At 41.9% G+C, this 25,840-nt stretch overlaps 1 protein-coding gene across 1 annotated transcript; it reads right to left on the bottom strand.

The window, feature by feature from the left end:
- Positions 1-378: 378 nt before the first annotated feature.
- LOC147970986 (uncharacterized) lies at positions 379-22,969 on the bottom strand. The gene is made up of 4 exons (XM_087523766.1): positions 22,871-22,969; positions 1,496-1,708; positions 1,279-1,305; positions 379-831 (listed from the first exon to the last, which is right to left on the bottom strand). The coding sequence occupies exons 1-4, from the start codon at positions 22,967-22,969 to the stop codon at positions 379-381; spliced, it is 792 nt and encodes a 263-aa protein (XP_087379892.1).
- Positions 22,970-25,840: the final 2,871 nt, after the last annotated feature.

Below are 25,840 nucleotides of genomic sequence, written 5' to 3' on the forward strand. Positions count from 1 at the left end.
AAAATAGGTTATTGTGGCCACTAGAAAAATGTGGAAAAAGAACTGTAGTGACTACAAGCAAACAACTAAACAAGACAATAAGGAAATAAATAAGCAAGCAACTAACATTAGGCTATTACGGCTATTACATCCAATGGGCATCAAAGTTCGCCACTAGTGCAAATATAGGGAACAAACCAACATATTACATATGATGGCCATCTAATTTTTTTGACAAAAAGACTGTAAGGGAACCCTCTACAGTATAATTGGTGCAACAACCCCAAATTGCAAGTACCATGTCTTGAACCTGGGTGGGTCTGGCCATCTAAATTGGCCACTAGTGGAAATAAACGCGACAACAAAACAAGTCCATAACTGAAACAACTTTAGAGGAGCTCAAGAAACATTATCCTGGGTATCCACCATACTGGCAATAAGCTGAGCAAGCTTATTAGCTTTCTCCTGTTTGGCGCAAAAATCCTCCAATGCTTGTTGCTGCACTAGACAGAATGCATCTGAATTCTCCAGGGACTTCCGCAGCCCTTCGGCTTCTTGTCGCAACACAGCTGATCGATGTCTTTTAGCCCATAGTTGAGACTCAAGAAACCGGACTGATTCAGACAGTGAGTTCGAATAGCTTGTGCCAGCGGTAGTGGCCAGTAACTCGAACACTACATAAAGACATGACTTTGGGGTTGTCTCACTTTCCTCAAGATAGTTTTCCATAGTTGTTTTGTCAGCTATTTTGGAGACCAACAAGGATGTCTCACTATCCTGAACCTTATATGCATTACTTCCTTTACCATTGCTTAATAAGGCACTCTTCCCCAATATTCTGTCAACATTGTAAAAGAAGAAACAAGCAGACACATAACAGGTTTAGCATGTAGTATATGAAATTCATTTCGGTGAACCAGTTCATTAGTAAGGTGGACAGGATTAAACAACCATGTCTTCTATTGCCAACTAGTACATAATAAAAGCATCGAACAAACATATATCTATGTCCTATGGTCACTTCTTTGTCTTGCCAAATCAAAATAGAGACATGTTTCAAATCATATCAGTTCAAGACAAAGCAATATTGAAAGAATACAAAAGTGTGGGAAACTACCCGACACAACAAGATTTCAGATGGGTACCACGGGTCTACATGTACAACAACACTATTGGTTCTGTTATGATGCTAGTAATGTGCATGATATGAGAAGTCAACTGTATACACAATTGAAATTGAAATCAATATAGCTATTTATAAGAGCAAACCTGTTAAAGAAACATGCTTAAACATACCTATTGTGCCATTGGAATTTCGATTGGATCCTTCAATTTAAAAATAAGTTTGTATGAGTAAATACAGTGATACAAGAGCAAGGTAGTATGCATGATAGCAATGGAATATTAAATGAGAAGAGTTGTTCTTCAGGTTTAAGCACTAGTTCTACATGAACATAGTATAGTAAGACGCAGAAATATAGTACTTAAAAATAAAAAATGAGCTCATAGACCTTACCACATTCTTGGTTTGGGACCAGTAAAGAACAAGGAGTTCCCAGTTATCGTCCTGTAAATGTATCTTAGGAGAACGTAAGGGAATTTGATGTGTTTCTTTGCCAGTGAAGTACGTTTTCTTCATGTAATTCCAATACTGCCACCAAGCATTCTTGAAGATAGTAGAGGTATTAGCACAGGTTACCTCCTCTTGAGTTTCCAAATCTGTCGTTCTCTATAGGGAAAAATGGGAACATTTATTGTATTATAACCATCATGGAGGTAGAATGTATGGGACAGAGCAAAGTAATTGCCATGAATAACATTACTTACGCATAACTCCTGGACGAACACCTGCAACTGGCATTTTCCTTCATCTTCAGTATAATTTTTCCATGATGGGAAGATACGCACATAAGATTTAACAACATCAAATGTGATAGATGCTAAACTACGAATGGCTGGTTGTGATTCCTGCACAGGAATAGGTGTACTAACTGGTGGAGTTGGGGTTCGCCGTGGTAGTACTGGCGCTTTGGGCACTAGAGCCGCCTTACTAACTACTCTTGTTTGGCAGCTCTATGGTGGAGATGGTGATGTGTCAACAAGAACTTGGTTACAATCTGCTGGGGTTGGGGTTAGATTGGGTGAAGCTAGTTCTCTGTCCATCGCAGTAGGGTACAATCCGCGAGTGTCTGGGTTATGTGTGGTAGAGCTGGTTCTCATGCATGTACAACTGGGGTGCTATCTCCACCAAGAGGTAGCACTGTTTTACTTGAAGACCATGTTTTTACTCCACTAGATACTGCCTTCACCCACTCCAATTCAAATGGCTGATAAATAGGAAGCATAGTTGAACGTACAGACCTTGTATGAGAGACAGATGCAACAGATAGTGTGGAAAAAAGAGGGCATGAAATAGTTCGCATGTATATTGTTTAACCATCTAGACATGGGACCATTTCAACCCGGTGTGTCTTTCGGCCTGGGAATGGCTCATGCTGCCCATGGGCCATATATGGTCTTATGTGACATCCGACCCTCTAATGATCCATGATCAAGGTGGCAACAGTTCAACCCAACGTGACTTTGGGCCTATGAAAGGCATGTTGTATAATTTGGCCCGTTGATGCCTCTACTAAGCTTTCGGCCTCTTAAAGGCCCATGATATCAGTGGGCCAACTAAGGCACAAGATATGTTTTGGCCTGGTAATGGCCCATCATATAACTGGTCCAATAATGGGCTGGTCTACATTTCAGCCTGCTGAAGTCCCGTCGACGACTAGTGAAAATTGAGGCCCAACATGCATTTCGGCCTGCTAAAGGCCCATGGTTTCTTTTGGGCCACAACAGGCCAGTAAAATATTCAGCCTGTTAATGGGCCAAAGCTACATGGGCCCAACTAAGCGTTAGGTCCACTAAAGGCCCAACTCAACTTTGGGCCAAATATAAGCCCGTGTAAGTTGGGGGCCTGGCGTAAAGTGTGAAGGCCCCAATGGCCTTTCAGGCCCAAGAAAGTTGCAGGCCGGCCCAATTGTGGCTCGTTAAAATGCATGCCCGTTAGAGGCGAATGCTTCTGCCCGGTCGACTACATCAGATTTTCGCCATTTTTTTAAGATAGCGAATGATGGCATATACGGTAAATAGTAGGAATTAAGAACGAACCTACTCTATACAATAAAGAAATTATGGCATAGTAACTTAGAATAAACCTACATTGTATAATAAGGGATTTAGGTATATTACATCCACTGGGCATCGAAGTTCGCCACCAGTGATCATAAAGCGCAACGAAGAAGAAGATTACAAAAACTAGGCACCATTGCAGCGTAAAACAATAATACTAAACCAAGACCACTTCTAAGATAGTTCAAGAAAGGTTAGCCTTGCGCGGGAACTGCTGCGCAAGCTGCTGAGCAAGGCTGTGAGACCGGCCTAGCATGTCGGTCATAGCTTCCGGGTGTAGCTGTTTAGCAATGAGGTTCTCATTGGTGTTCTCCGCAATCTTTCTTAGAGATAGGACTTCAATTCATAGTTGAGTTGTAGAATGCCTTTCTGCTAGAACTTGGGACTGAAGAAGTCGAACTGATTCAGACAACAAATTTTGTGAGTTTGTTTGACTGCTAGTCTCAACTGATTTGAACACCGCATCAATACAAGACTTTGGGGTTGTCTCATTATCTTCAAGATGATTTGCCTTCTTTGCTGCAATATATGTTGGGTTTGTCTCACAGCCTTCAATAGACTTGTGCATGCCATCAGGCATATCACCCTGAAACAAACAGAGAGATGACAGGTTTTGCACATGTATAAACAAAGATGGTAACTGTGCTATCAATTCCATCCAACTTTAAATTAGAAAATAAAGAGTAAGTTCAAAATATCAATAGCATAATGTGGCATTGTTCATAATGCGGGGAGCTTCACCACACCGCTAGATTACCATGTCAACAAAACAAGCACAGATGAAGGGCAAAGACAGTCATTGTATCTATTTTGGTTAATGTGCATGGCATGTTGTTCATATCATCAGCCACATCATTAAGATAAAACAGGAGATGACAAGGTGCAAACATGGGCTGCTTCACAACAAACTGGATTATAGATCCACAAAAAAAAGCATACATATAGGGAGTATTGAGTAATGTGCATGGTATGAATGAGGAATTTGGTTTTACCAGTAAAACTTGGAACTTATAGTTGTTGCGACATGCATTTTGATAGAAACAGCAAACTAAACCGATAGGGAGTTTGAGAAAATTAAACAACAGTTGAGGATAAGGGCTTTAGAAGGACTAACTTACATTAACAGTTAACACCGGCTTTATAATGCCCTTCTCAATGTCAAGGGAAGGATAACTCAAGAATTTCAGCACATAATCTTCTTCATAAGCATTGCCTGTACTCTACATTTTGTAGAGAGTAATTATAGATATGATAATACTGGAAGGGATAGAGGATAATGAAGAAAAGATGCAGATTGGTGCTACATAATCAACTACCAATCCCTGGAAGTACAAGCGTTACATGACAAAATGTACTGACAAGAGCAATGGGCTACACTTCTGCACTGGCATTGTTCGTGTATTCAACTTTTTGGTAATATTAAATATAGATATGATATTTTTTTAGTAAATGATGGGCGAGGGAGATAAGATGCAGAATGCTACACAATGAACCAATCCCTCTTCCCATAATATAAGAGTGTTTTGAACACTGGTGTACTGTACAAAACGCTCTTATATTATGGGACAAAGGGAGTAGCTATTAATGTAAGTACAGTGGTAGACGACCTTCAGTCCTTACAAGAGGACTGTAGAGCTAAATCTCTTCAAAAGCATTGGGTTGATCTTAAATTTATGTAAGAGTCGATACAGATCTTATAATATCCACCAAATGGAGGATAGAGAGGCTAACATGTGAAGTGATGCTCCATAATCAACCAGCTATGAAAGTAAGTATGGTCATACAGGGCAAGAGGTCCTCACAAGAGCAATGCAGTGTGCATATAATTGCGAGATTTTGTAACCCTTTAGAATGAATGTTCTTCTACAAATAGTTTTCGTACAAGTGAGACGTTAACGCACATGCAGAAATGTAGTTCAAGTTGTGATGTGATACCATGGACAGTACCTTCTGCTGCAGACGAGACCAATGTGTAACAAGATTATTCCAGTCACTGTCTGATAAATGTAGCACCGGAGACTTTACATAAATTTTGTTTGGAGGCTTGCCATCAAAGTGTGCTTGCCTCAAGTAGGAACGATACTTCATCAACGAGTTCTTGAAAAGCTCAACCAACCCTTGCTTGTCTTGACTATCCAGTTTGGTCCTCACCTATTTAAAAGAATGAAATCTTATGTCTTCTGTCAACAGAAACATATGCAGTAATTAACATGAATAACATTAGTACATTACTTAGCCATAAGTTGCGGAGGAAGATTGGAAATTGTTCTTTGTCTATGGTATAATGTTTCCATGAAGGAAAGATGCGCACAAAGTTCTTGAAAACAATATAAGCTTCATCTTCTAATCTGGGAAGAAGTGGAACATGAGTCCTATTTGCCGCAATTGGGGCTCTCTCTCATTCGAAAATGGATTTGGCAACTGGATTTGGTGTAATCTTTGCTGGAATAGGGGTTTTGCGTCGTAGAGGTGGTGCTATGTCAACTAGCATAATCATAATGTTTGCTGCAGTTGGGGTCTGCTGAGTTGGGGCATTAAAGATGGCCAGTGTAGTAGGGCTAGAGTCTGCTAGAGTTGTTGCTGTGTTTCTGGGTCTGGTGATATTGCAACTACACCTAATGGGCTATTTGATTTATCAGGTGTCACTATGTTTTTCCAAATACTTTGTTCGTGATCCTCCGCGATCAACAATCGCCCTCTTCCTTTTGAACGTCTAATACACAAGAACAACATTTGAATGGATAAATATGGTATGATGACAAATGGAATATGTACTGAAAATGGATAGGCAGGGTGTATTCACAAACACGATGTGTAAACTAAGCTAATGGTAGTGCAACAAAGTAGATGCAATGCAAAGCGTCAGTTGCAAGATATGTGCGACCAATATAACCTTGGAAAGTTAGAGCAAGCACCCTGATGGGTGAAGAAGATAGGGCATCTGCCTCTGACTCCTCCACTAGGGAGCTACATTGACATAGGTCTCCCTCTAGCTCAGAATCATTGTTAGGATCATATTCTGAGCATGAATCTGTAGGTGGAGAGCGTTTGCATTGCATTGCATCCAGACTTGATTTTAGTCCCTTAATGCCAAGTTTGACAACCATGGCATTGTTATGCTTTATTCTTTTCACGCGCACAAGCTCATAATCATTATGATGTTGTTCAGTATCTAAGATTCATGAAAGCATAAAAAGTAGTCAAATTATCTATGGAACGCATTGCGGATTCAACTTGAAGAGTGTCTCCCTACAAACCCATGCGTATACAAACTTCACCCCAACCGTGCTAACCAGACCACACATAGAAACACAAACCTCTTATGTCTCTATAACAGGCAGACACACATTTCAAAACCGAAGTAGGAACATTAGAATCATATCAAATCTGTGTTTGAACAAATACACTAAGGAATTATGAGTGGCATAATGTTTAGCTTCAAGCGTGGAGTGGTGGTAGTGTGACACAAAGCAAGTAGGCAAATTGTATTCCATGTAAAAGATCGTAGTCTATGTGAAAGGTGGATATGACACTTTCTTTCTATACAATGAAGTGTTCGTTGCCCACACATGATGGAAGAGATCACACAGAGAAATACTATTCACTCATGTCTGCGGTTCCAGTATTTTGAAACAGGGTGGTCCACCCTAAAAGAATATTGACAACAAATATGACAAGGCAAGCATAGAGGTAGTGAATCAAATAGTACTAGTGAGCTTACTAGGACAAGTATGCAGAATTGTAAGTGTAGTAAGAGACCGTCCAAAATTTGAATCAAGTTGGTCTAGCACTTATTGTTTGCAACTAATCGACGTGAATAATTGGATGCATATCGAATGAGTAAGAAAGACAAGTAAAACTACAACAACCTGGCCTGCAGTCGTAATCTGGGTCAATGTCACTATGACCAACAATCCAAAATGACTAGTGTCTGTTCCTAGGACCGGAATTTTGAAACAATGTGAACTTTACAGGTACTAAAGATTACTGAAATACTCCTGAACCATTAAGTGTAGGTAGCACTCAGTACACAACAAACCCTAATGATAGTCCTGCCTAATGAGTAATGAATCAATTCAAAAATGGGTGATGAGGAGTGGCTGCTGAGTGTTGACGATGTATCTCAGGATAAATCGGGTTGGCTTAGTGGCTGCTGCATGCGTGAGCCCTGAACATACTTGGAAGGTAGGCTCGGCGACGGGGCCAGGCAGCGGTGATGCTATTGGGCGAGCGGCTCCTGACCTTCTATTAGTCCGGCGTATCGTCCTAGAGTCATGTCATTCGGGGACGGCAAGTCGCTGGCGAGGCAGGCGGCTGGGGGTGAGTAGAGATCGGAAGCACAACAAAACAGAGGGGAATCGGGGCCTCGGCCGACCCAAAATCCCACGGTGGGCAGCAAAGGGGAATCGGGTGCCCACGGCCGACCGTGGGCACCCTATAGATCCACACTCGAGTGACGTACATGCATTTTCAAAACTAATTAGGAACATTTAGCTGACCAATTAAACAAATCTGTTTTAATAATATTAGATTATTTGAACAACTAAGCTTGTTTAGCATGATGGGTGGAGCATTGATATTATGACACGAAGTACGTATGCTAATCGTATAGTGATCATAAAAGGGGGGAAACCCTAAGCATGATCAATTAAACCCTATTACGACTGTGCCATGGCAGATTTGAAGTTACAAACTGCAGAAATGCTATTTAGCAACCATTCTTTGCTTCGAACTAAGGTTGTGTTTGGCTAGACTTTTGGAACCAGCTTCTGGCTTTTCAAAGCTACAATCTAACCAAAGGGGTAAAATGAGAAGCAGAAGTTGCAAAATCTACAGCTTCCCCACACTGTAATTTTTGCAGCGGGTGAACCCCCAACTTCAACGGTGCAGTTTTAGCTGTCCCCTGAAAGTTTCATAGTATTTACCCTCATTTGCCACTGGCAAGTGAAAAACGATTGGGTCCTATTCTTCCTGAGCGAGGCATCCACCACAAGAGAAAAAAAACCCTGCTCATTCCCCATTGACCCGAGCTACCACTAGGGTTCCTAGCCGCTGCCGCTGGCGCCGCCCATCCGCCGCCACGTGCCCAGCCATCGGCGTTGCCTCCCACGTCCGCCGTCCGCCTCCCCGCGGAGACCTCCTTCGTTCTCCACTACTCGGCATGGCCTCCTCCTTCCTCAACTACCGGCCTGCGCCACCGGAGCAGCAAGGATCGCCGCCCCTCCACCGCGTGCACCCCCTCCCCCCCCCCCCGCCGCCGCCTTCCACAGCCCTGCCGTGACCTCCTCCATCTGTTCTGCCATGTAGCTGCACCCCTTTCCTCCCACTGCCCTTGTCCCCTTCCCATGTCCTGTACCAAGTAGGTTTTTTTGCTCTGTTGGTAGTGAGTGAATTCATGTGAAGTGATGAACAATGGATGATTTTTGATATATCGATGCATATAGCTTGTCATATTGTTGTGTATTCATGTAAAGTGGATGACATTTTGATATGTTGCTGCATATTGCTTGTCATATCGTGGTATATTGATGTAAAGTGGAAGAAATTTTGATAGTATTGTAGCATATCTCGATGTTTAGCTATGTCGATGGAGGTCAACACCATGTGAACCATATGCATTTTCTATGGTGCATGTGTTTTGTAATAATATTACGGGATTAATATCTATTTAAATGTATGCAACATCAAAGCACAGTCGTTGTATTGCCTATGCATTAGCTAGGAATCGCCTACATTGTCATATTTTTTCTTTGAAAAATGATCGTTCAATTACCTACAAATGTACATATCAATGCCCTACGGTCAATAAGTACATAAATATATGCACTCAGGCCCCATGGGCAATATAGACAATTCATAGCCAAATCTACAATTTCACAGCTGTTTTACCAAACAGCCTCTAGCTTTTCCACATCAGCATTTTCACTGCAGCTTTTCCACAGCAGCTTTTTTCAGAATCTGCAGCTCAACCAAACAGAGCCTAAGAACTAAATTCTAAGAGCTGAAAATAAAGTACAATAACCTGATGTTTGCTTGAACTACGTTGGTATTTTCCCAAAGAGGAAGGGATGATGCAGCATAGCAACGGTAGGTATTTCCCCCAGTGATGAGACCAAGGTTATCGAACCCGTAGGAGAACCACGCAATACCACGTAAACAACTCCTGCACACAAAGAACAAATACTTGCAACCCGACGTAAGAGAGGGGTTGTCAATCCCACACGGGTAAAAAGATAGGTAAAATTGTAGTAGATTGGATAAATAGATCTCGCGGGAACGCGAGATAAAATAAATAAATAAAAATTACAACAAGGTGTTTTTTGTATTTTTGGATTAATAGATCTAAAAATAAAGGCAAATAAAAATAGACCGCGAAGGCAAGTATAATAAAGAAGAGACCCGGGGGCCATAGGTTTTACTAGTGGCTTCTCTCGAGAAAAATAGCATACGGTGGGTAAACAAATTACTGTTGGGCAATTGATAGAACTTCAAATAATCATGAAGATATCTAGGCAATGATCATTACATATGCATCACGTCTAAGATTAGTAGACCGACTCCTGCCTGCATCTACTACTATTAATCCACACATCGACCGCTATCCAGCATGCATCTAGTGTATTAAATTCATGGAGAAACGGAGTGATGCATTAAAAATGATGACATGATGTAGACAATATCTATTTATGTAGAAATAGACCCCATCTTATTATCCTTAATAGCAACGATACATACATGTCAGTTCCCCTTCTGTCACTGGGATCAAGCACCCATCACAAAGCACCTCTTCCCATTGCAAGATAAATAGATCAGGTTGGCCAAAACAAAACCCAAATATCGGAGAACAAATACGAGGCTATAAGCAATCATGCATATAAGAGATCAAGAGACTCAAATGACTTTCATGGATAAAAACATAGATCTGATCATAAACTCAAAGTTCATCGGATCCCAACAAACACACCGCAAAAAAGAGTTACATCATATGGATCTCCAAGAGACCATTGTATTGAGAATAAAAAGAGAGAGAGGAAGCCATATAGCTACTAACTACGGACCCATAGGTCTACACTAAACTACTCACACATCTTTGGAGAGGCGCCAATGAGGATGATGAACCCCTCCGTCATGGTGTCTAGATTGGATCTGGTGGTTCTGGAACTTGCGGCGGCTGGAATTGATTTTCGTCGACTCCCCTGGGGTTTCTGGATATTGGGGTATTTGTAGAGCAAAGAGGTCGTGCAGGAGGCCACCGAGGTGGCACAACCCACCGGGCACGCCCTGGTGGGTTATGCTCCCCTTGGAGCATCCCTCGGGTACTTTCTTGGCCCATCTGGTGTCTTCTGGTCCAGAAACAATCCACAAAAAGTTCCGCTGTGTTTGGACGTTTGGTATTGATATCCTGCGATGTAAAAAACAAGCAGAAAATAACAACTAGTCCTAGGCACTATGTCAATAGGTTAGTCCCAAAAAATGATATAAAGTTTCTATAAAATGATTGTATAAAAATGCAAGAATGATAATATAACAGCATGGACCAATCAAAAATTATAGATATGTTGGAGACGTATCGGCATACCCAAGCTTAATTCCTGCTCGTCCTCGAGTAGGTAAATGATAAAAACAGTATTTTTGATGTCGAATGCTGCCTAACATGTTCATCACATATTCTTTTCTTTGTAGCATGGACATTTGGACTTTTATATGATTCAAAGCAATAGTCTAGTTTTGACATGAGGATTTCAATACTCAAGCATATCAACAAGCAACCATGTCTTTCAAAATATCAACACTAAAGCAAGTTATCCCAAGCCCATTATGCTCAATCATTGATCCATTCATGAAACACACTCGCATATTAGCTACACACAATGCTCAAGTACGATCATAGTGCCCCTTAGTTGGTGCTTTATAAGAGAAGATGGAGACTCAAAATAAATATTGCATAAAGTAAAAGAAAGGCCCTTCGCAGAGGGAAGTAGGGATTTGTAGAGGTGCTAGAGCTCAAAGCAAAAAATATAGATATAAGACATTTTGGGAGGCATGCTTTTCCTGTTAACGAAAACGATCGAGTAGTTCCCAATACTTTCCATGTTAGATATATCATAGGAAGTTCCCAAACAGAAAATAATGTTTTTCCTTTTCAACCATACTTTCACTTTCCATGGCTAACTGTATCCACTGGTGCCTTCCATACCAACACTTTCCAAGAAAATTATTATTTGACAACATAAAGTAAATTCATTTTTCATTTCAGCATTGGGCATCCCCAATACCTTTGCCGTACTCTCATGCAATGACAAGTGAATAAACACTCATCTTGAGAATAACATATCTAGCATGGAAATATATCAGCCACCCCCTACCGTTTCATGAGCGGTATGAGCACACAGAAGAGGAAATTTATTTTGGAAATTAGAGATGGCACATACAAATTTGCTTAGAACGGCAAAAGAATACCGCATATAGGTAGGTATAGTGGACTCATGTGGCAAAACTGGTTTAAAGGATTTTGGATGCACAAGTAGTGATCATACCTAGTGCAAATGAAGGCTAGCAAAAGATCGAGAAGCATCCAACCAAGAAACAAAAAATCTTATAAGCGAGCATTAAGCATAACTAACACCGAATAATGCACCACAAGTAGGATGTAATTTCATTGCATAACTATTGACTTTCGTGCTTGCATAGGGAATCAGAAACCTTAACACCAATACTCTTACTAAAGCATAATTACTCATCAACATGACTCACATATCACTATCATCATATCTCAAAACTATTACAAAGAATCAAGTTTATTTTGTCCAATGATCTGCATCAAAGTTTTTATTATCCTCCTTGGATATCTATCACTTTGGAACTAGTTTCATATGTTGCTTTTAATAAGCTCAAAGAAATATAAGGGAAGAACATGAGCATCATATTTCTTTCTCTCAGAATAATTTAAGTGAAGCAAGAGATAATTTCTAAAAAAAATTACAAACTCTCAAATAAATCTAAGTGAAGCATTAGAGAATTTCTTGAAAGAATACTAAAGCACACCGTGCTCAAAAAGATATAAGTGAAGCACTAGAGCAATTCCATAGCTCATAAAGATTTATGTGAAGCATAGAGAGCAATTCTAACAAGTCATGGCATAATTTTGGCTCTCTCAAATAGGTGTGTCCATCAAGTATTCATGACTTAAAATAAAAAGCAAAACAAGAAGAGACTCATATCATACAAGACGCTCCAAGCAAAACTCATAATATGTGACGAATAAAAATATAGTTTCAAGTAAAATACCAATGGTCGTTAGAAGAAAGAGGGGATGCCACTCGGGCATCCCCAAGCTTAGTTGCTTGCTTTTGTTTGTATAATAGCTTGGGATGCCATGGGAATCCCCAAGCTTAGGCTCTTCTTACTCCTTATTCCTCCATCCATCGTAATACCATCCAAAACTTGAAAATTTCAATCACACAAAACTCAAAAAAACCTTCATGAGATCCGTTAGTACAAGAAAGCAAATCACTACTATAAATACTGTTGAAAACCCATTCATATTTTGTTTTTGCATTATATCTACTGCATTCCAACTTTTCTATGGCAAAAACTCTTCAAAGGAAACCATAGAATCATCAAAACAAGCACACAACACAAAGAAAACAGAATCTGTCAAAAATAGAACAGTCTGTAGCAATCTGGATATTTTGAATACTTCTGTAACTCCAATTTTTTTTGAAAAATTAGTACAACGTGGGAAATTTGTATATTAATCTTTTGCAAGAACAATCAGTATTTTATCACGCTTCTGTAAAGCAAAATTTTCTATTTTTCAGCAAGATCAAATCAACTATCACCCAACATGATTCCAAAGGCTTTGCTTGGCACAAACACTAATTAAGACACAATCATAACAGTAGCGTAATTGTGCGAACACTCAAGAATAGAAAAAAAGATAAAAATAAATTTTATTCACTGGGTTGCCTCCCAACAAGCGATATCGTTTTATGCCCCTAGCTAGGCATAAGATTTCAAAGATGCTCACACGAAAGATAAGAATTAAAACACAAAGAGAGCATCATGAAACATATGAAAAACACATTTAAGTCTAACATACTTCCTATGCATAGGAACTTTATAAGCAAACAAATTATCAACACAAGAAACATCTAACATATGCAAATAATACGAATGAAACATTGACGATCTCAACATAATGAGAGGTAATTTAGTAACATGAAAATTTCTACAACCATATTTTCCTCTCTCATAATAATTACATGTAGGATCATAATCAAATTCAATAATATAACTATCATACAATTTTTTTCTTCATGATACACATGCATGCAAAGTTGACACTCTTCCAAAATAGTGGGATTATCATCAAATAAAGTCATGACCTCTCCGAACCCACTTTTATCAAAAATTTGATAAGATTGAACACTCTCCAAATTTGTGGGATTATTTTTACCTAAATTTGACGCTCTTCCAATCCCACTTTCAATATTATTGCAAACATATTCATCAAGAGGCTTAAATAAATTTTCAAGATCATAAAAATCATCACCCCAATCATGATCATTGCAACTAGTGGACATAGATAAATAAGCATCCCCAAGCTTGGTGTTTTGCATAGTGTTAGCACAATTGACATTAATAGAATTTATAATAACATCATTGCAATCATGATTCTCATTCAAGGAGGTATCATGAATCACTTTATAAATTCCTTCGTTTAACAATTCATCAAAATTTTCAGATTCACGAATCTCAAGCAAAACTTCATACAGAAAATCTAGTGCACTCAAATCACTAGCAATTGGTTCATCATAATTGGATATTTTGAAAAGATTAGCAAGTGGATGAGGATCTATATTAATATATTTTCAGCAAGCGAAGATGCAAGCAAATAGAAGGCACATGGCAACACGACCAAACATAAGATCGAACAAGAAAATGGCGAATGAAAAAGAGGGCGAATAAAACGGAAATTTTTTGTGAAGTGGGGAAGAGGAAAACGAGAGGCAAATGTAAAATAATGTAAATTGCAAAGAGATGAGATTTGTGATTAGGAACCTGGTAGATGTTGATGATGTCTTCCCGGCAACGGCGCCAGAAATTCCTTTTGATGTTTGCTTGAACTACGTTGATATTTCCCCAAAGAGGAAGCGATGATGCAGCATAGCGATGGTAGGTATTTCCCTCAGTGATGAGACCAAGGTTATCGAACCAGTAGGAGAACCACTCAACTCCACGTAAACAGCTCATGCACACAAAGAACAAATACTTGCAACCCGACGTAAGAGAGGGGCTATCAATCCCTCACGGGTAAAAACACAGGTAAAATTGTAGTAGATGGGACAAATAGATTGATACGTCTCCGTTGTATCTACTTTTCCAAACACATTTGCCCTTGTTTTGGACTCTAACTTGCATGATTTGAATGGAACTAACCCGGACTGACGCTGTCTTCAGCAGAATTGCCATGGTGTTATTTATGTACAGAAACAAAAGTTCTCGGAATGACCTGAAACTTCACGGAACGTCTTTTTGGAAATAATAAAAAAATCCTTGCAAAAGATGAAGACCAGGGGGCCCACACCCTAGCCACGAGGGTGGGGGCGCGCCTGCCCCCCTGGGCGCGCCCCCCTACCTCGTGGGCCCCCTGGAGCTCCTTCGACCTCAACTCCAACTCTATATATTTGCTTTCGGGGAGAAAAAATAGAGAAGAAGGATTCATCACGTTTTACGATATGGAGCCGCCGCCAAGCCCTAAAAACTCTCGGGAGGGCTGATCTGGAGTCCTTTCGGGGCTCCGGAGAGGGGAATCCGTCGCCATCGTCATCATCAACCATCCTCCATCACCAATTTCATGATGCTCACTGCCGTGTGTGAGTAATTCCATTGTAGGCTCGCTGGACGGTGATGGGTTGGATGAGATTTATCATGTAATCGAGTTAGTTTTGTCAGGGTTTGATCCCTAGTATCCACTATGTTTTGAGATTGATGTTGCTATGACTTTGCTATGCTTAATGCTTGTCACTAGGGCCCGAGTGCCATGATTTCAGATCTGAACCTATTATGTTTTCATCAATATATGAGAGTTCTTGATCCTATCTTGCGAGTCTATAGTCACCTACTAGGTGTTATGATCCGGCAACCCCGAAGTGACAATAGTCGGGACCACTCCCGGTGATGACAGTAGTTTGAGGACTTCATGTATTCACTATGTGTTAAGGCTTTGGTCCCATAATCTATTAAAAGGAGGCCTTAATATCCCTTAGTTTCTGCTAGGACCCCGCTGCCACGGGAGGGTAGGACAAAAGATGTCATGCAAGTTCTTTTCCATAAGCACGTATGACTATATTTGGAATACATGCCTACATTACATTGATGAATTGGAGCTAGTTCTGTGTCACCCTAGGTTATGACTGTAACATGATGAACCGCATCCGGCATAATTCTCTATCACCAATCCATTGCCTATGAGCTTTCCATATATTGTTCTCCGCTTATTTACTTTTCCGTTGCTATTGTTACAATCACTACAAAATACCAAAAACATTACTTTTGTTATCATTACCTTTTGCTACCGTTACCACAACTATCATATTACTTTGTTACTAAATACCTTGCTGCAGATATTAAGTTTCCAGGTGTGGTTGAATTGACAACTCAGCTGCTAATACTTGAGAATATTCTTTGGCTCCCCTTGTGTTGAATCAATAAATTTGGGTTGAATACTCTACCCTCGAAAACTGTTGCGATCCCCTATACTTGTGGGTTATCATAGATCTCGCGGGAATGCGAGATAAAATAAATAAACAAAAATTGCAGCAAGGTATTTTTGTACTTTTGTATTAATATATATGAAAACAAAAGCAAATAAAAATAGTTCGCGATGGCAAATATAATAAAGAAGAGACCCGGGGGCCGTAGGTTTCACTAGTGGCTTCTTTCAAGAAAAATAGCATACGATGGGTAAACAAATTACTGTTGGACAATTGATAGAACTTCAAATAATCATGACGATATCTAGGCAATGATCATTACATAGGCATCACATCCAAGATTAGTAGACCGACTCCTGCCTGCATCTACTACTATTACTCCACACATCGATCGCTATCCAGCATGCATCTAGTGTATTAAATTCATGGAGAAACTGACTAATGCAATAAGAACGATGACATGATGTAGACAAGATCTATTTATGTAGAAATAGACCCCATCCTTTTATCCTTAATAGCAACGATACATACATGTCGGTTCCCCTTCGGTCACTGGGATCAAGCACCGTAAGATCGAACCCATCACAAAGCACCTCTTCCCATTGCAAGATAAATCGATCAAGTTGGCACTACAAAAAAATATACTTCTGTGATGATGCGTGTTTGTCATGGTAGGTCATATTTTCTGTCATGCATGTACATCCATGACAAATTTATGACATAATCAAGATAGTCATACATGTGCTGTCGTAGAAGTGTTCCATGACATTACCAAAATTATCATCACGGAAGTGTCCACTTCCATGACGATAAATCGTGCGTCACAGAAGTGCTTTCATCAAGGGTGATCGACATGTGGCATTCACCGTAACAGAACGCCGTTAAGCTACCAGGTCCGGTTTTGGATCCGATAACCCGTTAACAGCCTGGACCAATGGGGATTTTCCACGTGTAAAATCATCATTGGCCAGAGGAAACACGTGTTGCCTCACCATTGGGACAGATGTCATCCACTCATTGGACAGGAGGCGCCTATGATAGGTCGACATGTGGCACGGCCCAAGAGTGGCCCATTCCAGTGAAAAAGGTCGACCTAGTAAAAATAGCAGGCCGGCACATATAAGGCCTACTTGTGTCAGGTCCATTTAAGCCCACGGCCCATACGAGATGTGCCAATTCGGCCCGTTAAAGATTTGACACCATTGCATCCCATCGTCAGTTCGAGACCGTTAACAGCCCGCTATATATTTGGGCTCAATATCGGCCCAATGAGATTTCGGCCTGTTAACGGCCCATTCAGTGGATGGGCCAATTTTCACGATGTACATCTTTCGGCCTTTTAGCGACCCATTTAAATATTGGGCTAATTTCCGGCCCGGTGTGTCTTTCAGCCTGTTGACGGCCCATAAATCAGTTGGGACATTTGTAGTCGGACCTGAGTTTCGGCCTTTTAGCGACCCATTTAAGTGTTGGGTCAATTTCCGTCCCGGTGTGTCTTTCAGCCTGGTGACGACCCATATATCTGTTGGGCCATTTGTAGTCGGACCTGAGTTTTGGCCTTTTAGCGACCCATTTAAGTGTTGGGCCAATTCCCGGCCCTGTGTGCCTTTCAGCCTGTTAACGGGCCATAAATGAGTTGGGCCATTTGTAGTCGGACCTGAGTTTTGGCCTTTTAACGGCCCATGACCTTCATGGTCCAATACCAGCCCGATTTCTCTTTCGGCCTGCTAAAGGCCCACAACATAGTTGGGCCATTTACAATACGACCTGACTTTCGGCCTCTTAGCGGCCCATGCTCTTCATGGTCCAGTACAAGCCCGTTGTCCTTTCGGCCTGCTAAAGGCCCATGGTATAGTTGGGCCATATGTAGCCTGAACTTAGTAACGGCCTATTAACGGCCCGTGAAATCAATTGGGCCCACCTGTTGCCCGCTTCGATGTCAGCCTGTTAACGACCCGGGAGTTAAGAGGGCCGACCATTAACTTTTGGCCTGGTAACGGCCCATTAACTTAATGGGCCCACTAAAGTTCGTACATGTCTTTAGGCTAAATTAGATAATTTGAGCCCATTACGACGAGCAATTATGCACAAGACCAAAACCGATCAAGCAAAGGTACGGCATACAGGGAAAAACGTTGCACATCCACCATATATTATAGGAAATTACATCCACTGGGCAATCAAAGATTGATACCAATGCAAATAAATGAACAAAACCTAACGATCTACAACGTCACAATCTGCAACCTCAGCACGGATGATGCCCATAAGCATGTGGGCAAGTTCTTGCTGCTTTGCTACACTATCTCTGAAAACATTGATCAGTTGTTGTGTTGCACGACTCTGCACCTCTGATTCCTCCACCATTTCCATCATTACTTCAGCCATTAATTGGTTCACAAACATACATTTTTTCTGTTGCATTCAAGATAGAGGATACTGAACAGATTCAGATGGCGATTTTGGCAGGCTTGTATTATTAATAGTGGAGAGTGTCTCAACCACTGCATCATAACATAAATTAGGAGGGGAACCAAACAGATTAATCATGAGTTATTGGCATATTACCTGGCCTAGATTTATTGGAAAGAAACAATGGGGTTGCCTTGCTGTTTTGAGAGTTTGTCTTCTTATCTTCAGCAGCCTACACCAAATTAAGACACTAGCATTGCTATCATTGGCCAATTCAGATAATAGGAAAGCAACATTGGCACAACGAACGTTTGGGCAACTATCCAACACCAAATTAACACAATATGGCACAACTATCATCAGCCAGGTAAGGTAATATGAAAGCAACATTGACACAATGAATGAATGCGCAACCAGAGCAGCACTACAATTCAGTAATGTGCATGATATGAGATAGTACACTCATGCAGCTCAATATGCAAAACTACCAGGCAGTTTTCTTTACAAAATCCAACATTGGCACCTTTAACATTTTTCTACAGCTAATTTTAGATCAGACAAAGGTTGGATTCACGCTGGTTAACAAAATACATGCTGATGTAAAAATATAGTGATATACAACAGGTACTTACATCAGCATTGGAGCACAGAGAATTCCCGCAAGATATTTTCCTCGAATACAATCCCAATGAAGGAAATCTTCTGTCATTTAACCTTATTTTCTAAAAGAGAGATGGGTAAGAAACATGTAGAAAATATGATCAGAATGCTATAAAATTTCATGATGCGAGGATACACACACGCTTCTTAGAATGGAGTTGACATTCTTTTGTTTGACTGGAGCAGACTAGTTCTTTGGACACTGGAATGTGCTTATTATCAGTGGGAGTTGGGTTTCTCTATGCTGGAGCAGTATCTATGAAAAATGGAGTTGGTTTATTATCTCCTAGCATTTGGATCTTTTGTAAAGACCTGGTTTGTAACCCTTCAGATTCTAACATAGCCGTCTTCCCCTTGCATGCCCTATATAGGAGAATGGTGCTTCAATTATAAAACATGCTACAACAGAGATGGAATAGGTACTGAAGAATAGAAAGGCATGCCATATTGACATTTATTCCCTCCATCCGGAAATAAATGGATGGGTCCAGGCGTATTTCAGTTATAGATACATCCAGTTTTATCCTTTTCTATGACATGTAATCCGGACAGAGGGAGTATGATGTAAGAGCCAGGGATACGAAAGGACAATAGTAAAAAAACACTGAAAACCAACTGCAGAACCAAAGTAATCAAACCCACTGATATGAGATAGTACACTCATGCAGCTCAGGATGCAAAACTACCAGGCAGTTTTCCTTAAAAAATCAACATTGTGGCCTTTAATCATACATTTTGCTACAACTAAATTTAGATCAGATAAAGGTTGGATTCACACCGATTAACAAAATACATGCTGATTTAAAAATATAGTGATATACAACTGAAAGTGCTAGTGATCGACTAGAGGGGGGTGAATAGGCGATTTTTATGAAAGTCTTCAAAACATGGAAGTTTCGAAGACAAAGGATAGAAATAAACCTATTATCATGCAGCGGAAGGTAGACTACACTAAGCACGCCATAGTCAAGTATTCAATGAAGTGAAAGCACAACGACTAATAGCAGCTAGGCAGTATAGATCAGGTAGGAAGATAGTGTGAAGCCAATCAGAACAAGCGGTCACTCAGTGAAGAAAAAAGATAATGCAATCATACAATGACCTCACCAGGGCCAACAGTAAGTAAAGGAATGGGAAGGATGAAACCAGTGACTCGTTGAAGACAATGATTTGTTGGACCAATTCCAGTTGCTGTGACAACTGTACGTCTGGTTAGGGAGGCTGAGATTCAACTCAGAAGACCGCGTCTTCACCTTATTCCCCTTGAGCTAAGGACACCCAGTCCTCGCCCAATCACTCTAGTAAGTCTTCAAGGTATACTTCGAAACCTTCATAGACTTCGTTCACCGGCGATCCACAATGACTCTTGGATGCTCAGAACACGACGCCTAACCGGCTGGAGGATTCACAGTCCTCAAGTGTAATAAGTCTTCAGATCACATAGACAGGAAGACTTAAGTGATGCCTAACACTCTTTGGCTCTGGGTGTTTAGGGCTTTATCCTCGCAAGGAATTCTCTCTCAAAGGCTTTGAGGTGGGCTGCTCTCAAATGACAAAAGCCGTGCACTAACTCTGAGCAGCCAACCGTTTATGGTTGTAGGGGTGGGCTATTTATAGCCACTAGGCAACCCGACCTGATTTGTCCAAAATGACCCTCGGTCACTAAGGCACTAACACGTGTTCCAACGGTCAGATTTCAAACACACACGGCAACTTTACTTGGGCTACAAGCAAAGCTGACTTATCCAACTCCGAATAAGATTTGCTCTCATAGTCTTCACTCGAAGACATAGGATTTGGTTAAGCATCACTTCAATCATTCTGACTGGTTCTCTTGGAACCCACTTAACAGTACAGTGGTTCCTATGACTCAACAAAGAAGAAAAAGAATGACGAAACTGCTAAGTCTTCGCGCTCCATAGTCTTCATGTGATGTCTTCTCTTGTCATAGTCTTCAATGTGAATGTCTTCACATACCACCTTTGACTTCAACGTCTTCGTACATTTTTAGGGGTCATCTCTGGTAGGAAAACCGAATCAATGAGGGACTTCTACCTGTGTTATCCTGCAATTCTCACAAACACATTAGTCCCTCAACCAGGTTTGTCGTCCATACTCCAAAACCAACTAGGGGTGGCACTAGATGCACTTACAATCTCCCCCTTTTTGGTGATTGATGACAAACTGGTTGAAGTTTTCAACGGGAAATAAAATATGTGAAATTGTAAAGGATAGGGTATTGTCTTCAGAAGTTGTAAAGGCTCCCCCTGAAGATGTGCATATAAGTACTTTGCTCTTGGAATGCAAATGCACATGGCAGGTTGTACTTGTGGAGATCCTCTTCAACCTATGATGACAATTCATCATGCATGATATGATGTAATGAAGATAATGACATGCATAATGGAAAATGGACGTCTGCAAAATGATCTAAGTGTGGAATTTATCATCGCACATGCGGAATTTATCATCGCATCACAGAATAGCAAATAAGTAGCAGACAACCATCGAGTTTAAGTATTACAACTCAAAGAACCAAATGTATTGAAAACAAGAGTTGTAAGCACTTGGCAAAAGTAGAAAAAAGTAAAGAAACCACCCATATGGACCCGCTTGAAGACTATCAACTCATATGCTTCTCCCCCTTTTGTCAGTGAGGATCAAAAAGGTTTGAAGACATAGAGCGCCTACTCGTTCCTTGCCGGAACTCCTTCAATAGGATGGGTGAAGCTTTGGTGATCATTATTGTGAAGATAAATGGGATCCTTAGCAGGCTCTGGGTAAATAGCTTCAACTAACAGATCAACTTCTGGCAAGAATATAAGATGATTGCGCGCAGACGGTTGATAGTTGAAGGCAGAGTGACGCTTGATAAGACGCATGACCCATGGAGCATAGAATTTCAACCCAAAAATGTCGGAGCCAGATGCAGCCAACTGCCTGATGAAGAAGTCTTGAGCATTGAAGCTGATGCCATTGAAGATATAGAAAACCAAAGTCTTCATTGCTCCTTCAAGCTTCGCTGCAGATGAATGTCCTTTGATAGACCATAGAGTCTTCCTGATGATATGGTAAATGGTGCGAGGCAGGTACTCTAGGTCTTCAACAAAGAACTCATATGGGTATTCAGCGTCGTGAGGCAGAGGCTTCATCATGCTCAGCATTTGACTCATGTTGGGTTCTGGCTTCTGAAAGATGCTTTCCAAGGCATTTTGGTGTTGTTGACAACCTGGTTCATAGTATTCACCAGGAGTGGGCAGGCCTGTGAGCTCAATGATATCAAGAGCTTTAGCTTCATGATGGACATTGCCTGTCATCCACTCAAGGACCCAAGTCTTTGGATCCCTGTTGTAGCCTCGAATTTGAAGAGTTGCATAGAACTGTAGCAGAAGATCTTCATTCCAGTGTTCCTTATCTGTGACAAACTACAACAGTCCAGCATCTCTGAAGCAATCCAACGCTTCTTCAAGGCAGGGCAGGCCATCTATAGCATCAGAGTCGAGGCGCATATGTGGAATTATGCGCCCTTGATTGTATAGGACGCAGGAATAGTAGCTGCGTTGTTGATAGCTCCAGAATCGATCTGATGAAATGCGAGGTCTGGTATAAGGGTTCTTGGCGCTGTTGAAGAAGGTGTTATGTGCCACGAAGCCATTCGCATTGAAGACCCCAGGTGAAGTGGCAGTGCCTGGGAATCGTGGAAGTCTTGGCTTGGGCTTTTGTACTTGAGGTCTGTGCTCGACATGATACTCAAATTGTGGACCCACAGCAGGTGGAGGAACCAGAACGGGCCAGCGGACCATAACAGGCTGACCACAATTAAATGCCAGTTCAATTGTATGAGGTCTTGGAGGGGGAACAGGAGCATTGGCATTGTCTTCATGGGCTTCAGGGGCCACATTGGTTTCAGGTGCTTGTACCTTAGGTGCTTCAGCATCGACTTCGCGTGCCGCAGTGGCTTCAGGTGCTTGGACTTCTGGCACCGCAGTAGCTTCAGGCGCCGCATTAGCTTCAGCCATGACGACGTCATTGGCTTCAGCGGTGATGTTGGTGGCCGCCTCAGGGTTCTTAACCTCCACTTCAGGAGCTGGAGGGTCAGACACGTTCTCCTCGAGAACAACATCTTGGTGGGATGGGGGTGTAGCAACTCTTTCGACTCTTGGTGCTTCTTCTTCATTGGCTGATGCAGCCAGAATGTCTTCAGCCATTTTGGCTTCGGACTCAGACACGTGTAGAGTGGGAGTGACTTGGGGCCTTGGTCCTTTGCGAAGCCTGCGTAACACTGGTGACGCTTGTGGAGATGGAGTGTGCTGGGCCTCAAAGTCATCGTCATCTTGCACTGGTGGGGTAGCTTGCAGATGGGGAGAGCTTGGAGTGTCTTGTCGTTGTGGGTTATCAGCCCACGATGCATCCTGAGCAGTTGGCGTCAGAGGATGACCAATGATGATGAGTTCGTTGTGCGTGAGCACAGGCGATGATACCAATTGGTGCTCGATCTGAGGAAGGACTTCATCATCTTCAACATTGTCATGAGGACCAATGTCTTCAGCTGCAGTGGGGTCAACAGCTAGATTGTCTTCAGCTTCAGGAGGCTCTTTGGAAGCAGGCTCATGAACTATCAACTGGCGCTCTCGATGTTCAGACGCAGGAAGAGCCACTGAGATTGGCTCGACATTAAGGGGCTCTGTGGGAGCAGCCCGATCTCTCTTCTTGGTTTTGCGTTTCTTGGTTGGAGGAGCATCATCAATGGTGCCCTTGGTTTTGCGCTTTCTGGCTTCAGCTTCAGCAGCCCTTGTTTTCTTCAGTTCTGAAGCCACTATGGGTACCTTAGGCTTCGAGCCTGTCATACTGGCTGGGAAGATAATTGGACGTACTTCCTGCCTTGGTGCTTCGGGTTCTGCCACAGCTGGCTTCTTCTTCTTCTTGGCTGCCATTCTGGGGTCGATTCCTGGTCGCCCCAAGGCCTTGCACTCTTCAGCCTCATTGTATCCTTGGACACATTTAGCAGCAAGATCCTTCATGCGCTCACGAGAACCTTAGGCTTCTTCGCGTTTGGTTCGGAATGCTTCCTTAAGCTCATGCATCATGGTCTTAAAGTTCTGAATGTCTTCAACATTGAGCTTGGCCATGTGCTTCTTGAACTAAGCCTTCTCATAATCTATCTTATGCTTCAGTTCAACAATATTCTGAGCTAGAGCCAGCTCAGCAGCAATGGCTCCGTGGAAGGCGACATTGAGGCCAATGGGAAGCTGAAGATCATCAAAGCTGACATTTGGGCTGTCAAACCACTCATCAATGAATGTGTTGATGATTTCAACATCAAAGAGAGGAAGGTCATTGAAGATTTCTGCCTCTTGCTTGCTCTTGATCAACTGCTCAAGAGCGTCATCGCCAAGATCATCGTCGCTGGACAGATCAATGGCGTCATTGCGTAGAACAGCAGCCGCGGTCAGTGCTTGGCTGGTGGGTTGCAAGGGCATCTTCACTTTGGAGGGCTTGGAGATGCGTGATAAATCTTCAGACTGCACACTGTGTTCAGGAGGTGCAGTGGCCAGAGGCTTCGCCCGTGAGACCTTTGGTGTTTGGGAAGGCTTCGAAGCTTGAGGTTTCTTCAGCTTCTTTGGCTTCGGTGGTGCAGGCGCTTCGTTAGAATCAGCATCGTCTGCAGGTTCATCCACGGCTGTCCCTTGAACCATAATATGAGTGATGAGACCTTCTAGGTTGTAGAAGGGCCCAACAAGATTGGGTTCAGCTTCGCGTGTGCCATCGGCACGAGGAGCAGAGGGGCCTGGATTGAAGTCTAATCCCCGCGACTTCTTGTTTTCTTTGGCCGAATTCTTGGCAAACTGGAAGTTGCGCTTGAATAGATTATCGTCACAGCACCATAGTAATGAAGATGGGTGTGCATCTGCAGGCTGTGGTCCACAGACCATGCAAGGATAGAAGCCTTGTTCAATGGCTTCAGCTCTGGACCTGGGTTGAAGGTTTTTGTACAAGATGTCTCCCCAGGGTAGCTTGATGGCATTCTTCTCAACATATTCCTGGGTCACGAACGTGTACTTGAACCATTTCTCGGCCCAGTATCTTCAAATCCATTGGATTCGTGTATTGCGCTGACCATAGCTTTCTTCGGGGTCAGTTTTGTACAGTTCATAAAGATCTTCAGGCAGGTCCGTTGATGTACCCCACGGTGCTGTCTGCCGCCCTTTCTTGCATATTTCTCTTTTGCCATGAAGTTCAGACTGAAAGGCTTCAACACTGTCAAAGTCTTCCGTCTACTGGTCAGACAGGAACTGGCTTCAGGAGAATTTATATGATGTTGTAAGAATTCTGCAAATGAATGCAGACTATGAGAACCAAGGGATTCTCCCACGGACATGTACCTGTGACAGCATTAAGGTGCGAGGGAAGGGGAAGAGGTCATATGCATTCTCAGAAGATTTTGAAGATAAATCAGTTTAGAAGACATTGACCTCATAGTGCGAAGACATTCACTCATAGATAGAGAGTTGGTTCCAGATTTGTACGAATCCACGAATAAGTACAAGTGAGGAATCTAACTACTTTGTGAAGCATAAGTGAACATACTAAGAATATTATGAGATGCAGTATGAAATAGATTCAACTTGTGTGAATAGAAACTGCTTGTGGTAGAAAATGATGAATCTATAGGATCAAAGGGGCCGTAAAAAGGAGGTTTTATTTACCACATGAAGAACTGCTAGACGGAGTGGGATAGGAGGCCGAGAAGTTCGATCTTCCGTGCCCTAACTTGGCGACGGAGGACACCTACGGCGACGGCGGAGAAGACGATATCCGCGGCCGGCGTGAAGACGGCGTCGGTGAGGTCGCGGCAGCTAAGCGCTTCGTCACCGGCGTCGTCGAGGGCT

This window comes from Triticum urartu, chromosome 5A (genome assembly GCF_056163025.1).
Source record: "Triticum urartu cultivar PI428250 chromosome 5A, HENAU_Tu73, whole genome shotgun sequence".
Classification (NCBI taxonomy): Eukaryota; Viridiplantae; Streptophyta; class Magnoliopsida; order Poales; family Poaceae; genus Triticum; species Triticum urartu.

Bases quoted from the DNA above. Each gene is read 5' to 3' on its own strand.
- LOC147970986 (XM_087523766.1), bottom strand. From the start codon at position 22,969: ATGGCTGAAGCTAATGCGGCGCCTGAAGCTACTGCGGTGCCAGAAGTC. The intron at 1,306-1,495 runs GTAAGGTCTATG...TTTAAATTGAAG, and splicing joins GGTCCCAAACCAAGAATGTG to GATCCAATCGAAATTCCAAT. The intron at 832-1,278 runs TAGGTATGTTTA...TGTTTCTTCTTT, and splicing joins TCGAAATTCCAATGGCACAA to TACAATGTTGACAGAATATT.